The sequence below is a fragment of the Humulus lupulus genome, chromosome 9, assembly GCF_963169125.1.
Source record: "Humulus lupulus chromosome 9, drHumLupu1.1, whole genome shotgun sequence".
Taxonomy (NCBI): Eukaryota; Viridiplantae; Streptophyta; class Magnoliopsida; order Rosales; family Cannabaceae; genus Humulus; species Humulus lupulus.
This window is the reverse complement of record NC_084801.1, coordinates 184,942,358-184,949,337: the sequence shown is the minus strand read 5'-3', so window position 1 is coordinate 184,949,337 and position 6,980 is coordinate 184,942,358. Positions and strand designations below refer to the sequence as shown.

General features: G+C 31.1%; 1 protein-coding gene across 2 annotated transcripts; it reads right to left on the bottom strand.

Annotated features, from left to right (window-relative positions):
* Positions 1-559: 559 nt before the first annotated feature.
* LOC133801615 (uncharacterized) lies at positions 560-6,980 on the bottom strand. Of its 2 annotated transcripts, none has more exons than XM_062239860.1 (10): positions 6,851-6,980; positions 5,477-5,711; positions 5,187-5,391; positions 4,798-4,888; positions 4,155-4,300; positions 3,437-3,683; positions 2,666-2,770; positions 2,386-2,568; positions 2,094-2,298; positions 560-1,193 (listed from the first exon to the last, which is right to left on the bottom strand). In XM_062239860.1, exons 2-10 carry the CDS (start codon positions 5,706-5,708, stop codon positions 661-663), a joined length of 1,947 nt encoding a protein of 648 aa, XP_062095844.1. In that variant the 5' UTR covers positions 5,709-5,711; positions 6,851-6,980; the 3' UTR covers positions 560-660. The 2 variants fall into 2 exon arrangements, with proteins under 2 accessions (XP_062095844.1, XP_062095845.1); XM_062239861.1 differs by lacking the exon at positions 560-1,193 and adding an exon at positions 1,206-1,619.

Sequence of the window (6,980 nt, the reverse complement as noted above, 5' to 3'; positions counted from 1 at the left end):
TCTCTATTGAGAGTAGGTGTAATTATAGCAAAATATTTCATTAATTTTTTGAAAATTTCGAATAATTTGAAATACCTAAAATATATTTAAAACGTTGAATTACAAGCGTGTGTTTTTTTGTTTATACGTGTGTAACTAATCATTAGAATATTTTGAAAATGAGTAGATGCTAATATAACTACTATATCCATCATGGTATAAAAAATAAAAAAATGAGTTGGTATAAATTTTTCATTTATATATATATTTATATAACAGTGGACAAGGAATTTGATCTTAGGAAAGTTGTAGTAGTACTATATCTATGACCATAAAATATTATTTTTCTTATTCATCCATAGTAAAGATTTTAGTATAATTTGTGTTCCAAGTTGAACATATGTATATAAAGAAAAATACTGTCCAATAAAAATTATTATGGAAAATATCTTATTCATTGAACAAATCATGAGATTACTGATAAGATAAGAAGAAAATCATGCACTACTTGAAAACTTATTAGGTGATCTAGCAATTACTTTGTTGAGATTCTTACATAAAGTGATTAAATCTGGCAGTGTAATTACCAACATGACCTTTATTAGTCCAGTTCCACTTCCACTTCCACTTCATCAAAATAAAATGCAAATTTATTAGATAGAGTTTATTTCAAAATCTATATCACATTTTCACAATTTGACTAGAGAAATTTTCAGCATGACCAATTAATGGGACCTTGGCAGGTTGTGTAGTGAGGCCAAATCCAAAAGAGAAGAGTGGATCATAATAGGAATCTCCATAGTTCATGGGGAGTTGCTCTACAGTCTTGAACCAAGTTCTAGGAAGCTTTCCAGTGAAACCATAATCTCCAAACAAAACATCAGCAACTCCTTGGCCTTCAGTTCCAGGAAGCCATGCAGCTACAAGAGCATCTATTACTGAAATATAAGGTTGAATCACAACAGGGCGACCTGTGATGAGTACAGCCACACATGTCACAGCTCCACAAACATTTGAAATGGTAGTTGGACCAGGTTCAGGTATTGTCAAGTTCAAGTTGTCCCCAGGTGTCTCTGCATATGGATGTTCTCCTACTACAACTATAGCATAAGAGAATTCACTCAGTTTGACAAATTCAGCACTAGGGTTTTCCTTGTACACAACTTTAGTTTCGGGATGAACAGTATCTTTTATAGCTGTGAGAATCGTTGTACCTTGATAGAGGACAAAAAACAATGATGTTGTTAGGTTCGAGTTGGTAGTGTTGGATTAAAATCCTCAATATGGGCTCGTATGTATTAGTGTGTTTTGTTATTTTAAGGTTGACCTACGTAAAGTGATTGTTCTGGTAATTGGGTCATTGGGTATTAAGATGTCATGAGTTTCTATATATTGGTAGTGGTCCCCCCAAGAAACAAGAGATGACAGTATTCTCTTCTTCCCATCAAGATAGAAAATAAGAGAGAACTTTGTCTTGTTCAAGTTGTCCCCAGGTGTCTCTACATATGGATGTTCTCCTACTACAACTATAGCATAAGAGAATTCACTCAACTTGACATATTCTGCACTAGGGTTTTCCTTGTACACAACTTCAATTTCAGGATCAACAGTGTCTTTTATAGCTGTGAGAATCGTTGTACCTTGATAGAGGACAAAAAACAATGATGTTGTTAGGTTCGAGTTGGTAGTGTTGGATTAAAATCCTCAATATGGGCTCGTATGTATTAGTGTGTATTGTTATTTTAAGCTGACCTACGTAAAGTGATCGTTCTGGTAATTAGGTCATTGGGTATTAAAGTGTAATGAGTTTAATGTGTAGGTATCTCAAGTAGTAAACTAGTAAACGAAGAGAGAAAATAAGAGAGAATTTTGTCTTGTATTTTTTGAAGATTATTAACCGAAGGCTATCTCTAATAATGGATTAAGGTACACTTCCGTTATTTCTACTCTTTTTCTCTTTGAATCATCGAGGTTTTCTTTCGATTTAAGATTTCATGGTTAAGCACTTGTAGTAACATATTTTCTTATGGAATTGAATATTAAAATTGCATGTTATACGAGTGTTCAAGAATTCTAACCGTTGGTAGAAAATAAAGAAACTTAGAGATTGGTACCAATTGTGAGATTGTTTCCACTTAGTCCAAGCCACTCTATGGTCCAACCACCACACTGATATCCCAAATTGTGAGCATGAGTACCTGCAACTAGAATTTTCTTTGCCTTCTTGGGTAGGGGAATCAATGGCTTGTTAGTAGATTCTCCATTTTTAAGTAACACTAGTGATTTTCTCACTGCTTCCCTAGCCAATTCTCTGTGCTCCTATAAAAGAAAAACTCAGTATCATAACATAAAACTTTTATGAATATGATAATGTGTTTTGAAAATATTTCAATTTCAGGATCAAACCTGACTACCAAGCTCATTGACTAGGTTGCGATCAGCAAATGGATTCTCAAATAGACCCATTGTGAACTTAACCCTCAAGATCCTTTCTACAGCATCATCAATTCTGCTCATGGGAATAATCTTATTTTTAACTTGGAAGGTTAGACCATCAATGAATTCTATGTATGTTCTTGGTAGCATTACCTGTATAAAATGTAGATAAATATATTAGGTGAGCTTATTACAAAAGTGATTTGAAAGATATGAGGAAGCAAAAATCAATAGAATGAGAGTGACTAACCATGTCAATGCCAGCAGTAATGCTTGCTTCAATGGAGTATGAATAGTTAGCATGAGGAGGATTGGTAATCCTATCAATACCTTCCCAATCTGAGATGACAAAACCCTGGAACAATTCTAAGAGAGATTAAGCGTCTGTTTGGTATTGTTTTCTGTTTTTTGTTTTCAAAATTGTGCTTTCAGAAATGAGAACAGAAAATAATTTTTGTTGTTTTCGAAAAAATATGTACGTTTGGTTAATGTTTTCTAAAAATAATTTTTTTAGTTTTTTTTTTTTTTTAAAATCTTAAATAAAAAATTAATAAATATATTTACGAAGAGAAAAATCTTTTAAAAGTTTGTAATAAATAATGATATGAAGTAATGTGAAAGAAAAAGTTATGAAAAATAAGGAGAGAAGTTTCGAGGAAGAAAAATTGAAAAAAGATAAATTTATGCAATAAAAAAATAAAGTGATAAGAGAGAAAATGAAGAGATAGAAAAAATGAGGAGAAAGAAAATGAGGATATGGGATGTGATGAGAAAGAAATAATGAAAGATATAAATTAACTAATAACAATTTTTTTTTGTTCTCAAAATTTTCGGTTATTTGTAACTTTGTTTTTAAAACTTGTTTTCTGAAAACAATGCCAAACATCCAAACTTACTTTCAAAAAACAGCTTTTATGTTTTAAAAACAAAAAACAATTTTTTTTAGTTAAGGAGTCAAACACAATCTAAAATTTTTTGTTTCGATGATTAAGTTAAAACAACATAGAAATACGAACTTTACTTGGAATTTGAGAGTGTTCTTGAGGTAACCAGTGATAAGATCGCGGTTAGCGTGCATCTTAATGCTGTTCCAACTCGAGTAAGATACCATGACTGTTGCCACACCTTTGGAGATTGAATCATAGTAAGCAGGCATGTGAATGTCAAGCAATTCATCTTTGCTAATCACAGTGTCATATTCATTTATGCCTTTGGTTGTTCCTCCATCACCAACAAAGTGTTTTGCACAAGCTGCTACCTTTTTTTTACTAGCAACAACAAAGTAGAGAGTTAAGACTAAGAGCACTCTCAATCGTTGCTCTACTTTTTATTACAAAATACATTACCAAAACATATTTTTTTATAATTTAACTCAAACTTTTATATTATACCATACGTCAATTTCTCTATTTTTTCTTAATATCATTTAAATATTATATATTTTTAAAATATTTTATTCATTGTAAGAAATAAAATAATTAAATATAATAGTATCACACCTATATATATATATACAAAAGTTTATAAAAAAATAATAAAATATTTATAGCTTGATGAATAGTGTTTCACTACATATAGAGAAATAATATTTATTTAGGTAAAAAACATATAAGTTCACGTCACCCATTGGAAGACTATTTAACCATTTTTTCTCTGTATTATAAAGAATAAGACATTTTACCTTATCTATTGAAAGTGCTCGTATTTAGAAATGAAATATTTGCATAATAAATTCTTACTTTGCTGCTACAAAGGGAACCCCCTTAGGAGAGTTAGGAGGTATATCTCCTTGCAATCCAGGTATAATTTCAGTCATTGCTTGAACAATCATGGGATCTTCACTATAGCTTTCATAACAACGACCCCATCTAGGATCCCTACAAACCTGTATAGGCATAATAAGATCACTACTTAAAGGGCATATAATCTTGGATACCACACTAGTAGGGATAATTGCAGCTAAACTCTTCGTGTAGTTTGTTTATTGCATTGCAATTAACTACCTATGTAAAAAAATTGACGGTAAAAGTATATAAGTAGTAGTATTTGTTGCAGATAACTACCTGTGTAAAAAAAATTGACAGCAAAGGTAAAAATAATTAATTGGTACTCAAGGAGTTACGGAGTAACAAAATCTACTATTTAGGTATTTTTGATGCAAGTTTTTTTACACAAGTAGCTCGCTGCAATGAAATCTACTATTTAGGTGTTTTTTCCGTCAATTTTTTTTACATAAGTAGTTAACTGCAATAAATGAAACTACACAATGAGTTTTGCATGACCTATCCATATTAGCGAGTGTGTTCAATGTTTTGATAAAATTTATATTTGATTTGATTGTGTGTCTAATTTAGACTCTAGAATTGAACTTGGTTACCCTACCGCTATACAAGGAGCAAAAACATATGGAATGCCTGTTGCCCTAGCTTCAAGTGCAGTTGCAGCACCAATCTTCTTCACAAGTGCAGGGTCCCTAATTGATTGGATTGATGATGACACCAAGAATTGTTATTGACTATCATTACTATCATGACAAAACCAATTTGAGAATAGAGCAATCGGTGAAAATGAACGTTTTTTTTTAATTCATTTTGCACGCTGGCCTAATTTTGATAATTTTTTGCAAAATGACTTTTGTCTAAAATTTCGACCGGTTGTCTGGAGTGTCGGAAAGAAACCATTTCACAAAAAATTATCAAAATTAAACCGAAATGCAGAACGACCTTCATTTTTCCAAGAGACCCTTTAAGAATATTGTAAAAAATACTTGCCTAGTAGCACCTAAGCCAACATTGTGTGGAAAAATGGTTGCATTGTAGACATTGTTGTTGCCATGAACAGCATCAATCCCATAAATCATTGGAATCCCAAGCCTTGTTGATAAAGACCCCTTTTGGAATTCATTCACCATATCAATCCATTCTTCTGGGGTTGCTTTTGGAGTTGGAACACTTCCTCCCCCACTTAGCAAACTACCTGAAATTCCAAACAAGTTCATCATCAACTCATTGAAACTTTGCTTTCAATCTAAGAAAAGAAGAAATTGTTTACATTTATTTACCAATGAAATACTTGTTCACCACCTCAGGTGTGGCAACAAGGCGTTCAATCTGCACCATTTGGCCTATCTTTTCCTCCAAAGTCATTTGATCCACTAAGTCTTTTACTCTTACATTTGTGGGTTGTTTTGGGTCTTTGTATTTGTGGTACTTTGCTTCTGTAGTCTTAGCCATCCACCAAATCAAATTCACCACAAATATTCCTTTCAAGAAGTTGATTGTTTTCTTCTCCATGTTCTTGAGTCATAATTAATCATGTTTCATGTGCAAACAACCATGTAATTAGCACCATTCTATGCTCAATCAATGAAACTATTTAATACTTAAAAATTGGCCACTTGTAATTAAGAATGATTATTGGTGTTGTCTAGGAGGAATCTCTCAAAGAGCTTTCTCTCTTTTTAATTTGGTTAGTGGATGGACTTTAGCAATGGTGAAATAATAGAATATATTATATTATATATACTAGTAGAGTTGCAAATAAAAGTGTCCACCTAGGTATACTTTTAGGGTTTATACTATTTTTTAATCTATGCTCGGACAAATTATTTTTTTGACTTTGTATTTTGTAAAATAGTTCAAATAAAACCCTAAATCCGATTTTGGTCAAAGTATTTTAAACTAAAATCACAAATAATTCACTAATCTAAAAATTCAGAACAATAGCACAATCACTCTGCCTAATATTTGTATTGTTATATTCATTTTTTTTCATCAAAATCGGTCTTAGAGTTCTATTTGAACCATTTTACAAAACAAAGTGTCCAAAAAGTAATTTGTCTAAACAAGCAATCATACAAAATACGAAGTCCAAATATGTATACACCCATACTTTTATTGAGATTTACAAAACCACCCTTAACATTATTTCTATAAAAATAAAAACCAAAGAATAGTAATTATATACAAATAAACCATTTTCTGATTTCCTTCCACATTCTTTTCATACCCAAACAAACAACATAATTTTCTTAAGACTACTTTCAACTTTTTAGTAACAAAGAATGTATTTAATAATATTCATTCATAATCTCTGTTTTACCAAACACAGTTTAACGTTAATAAGAACATTTATACATATTTTTTTAAATAACTCCAATATTGCTTGAGATTGAGATGGTGTGAATAAAGTTAATAAAACATATACTTTAATCTATTTTATTGCAATAAAATAACTAATAAATAGATAACTGTAAAACTTTTATGGCCAGTAATTTAGCTATAACATAAAATCAAAATATATTTTGGAGAATTACTTCTGAATATTAATATATATTTTCAAGAACAAGTAATAACACAGAATCTAGCACAAGATGGAGAAGAATGCAAAAACCTTTGAAAATAAAATGAAGAACTCAAAATCAAGCCCAGCTAACCTTAATTTGTGCTGCAATATCTGATATGGCTTTTGTATGAAGACTTTTTATTCATCTATTCTAGGCCCTCAGAAAATAAATATGGCAAAGTTATAAAGCTTTAAGGGCACATAATAGCAGAAGAAGAAGA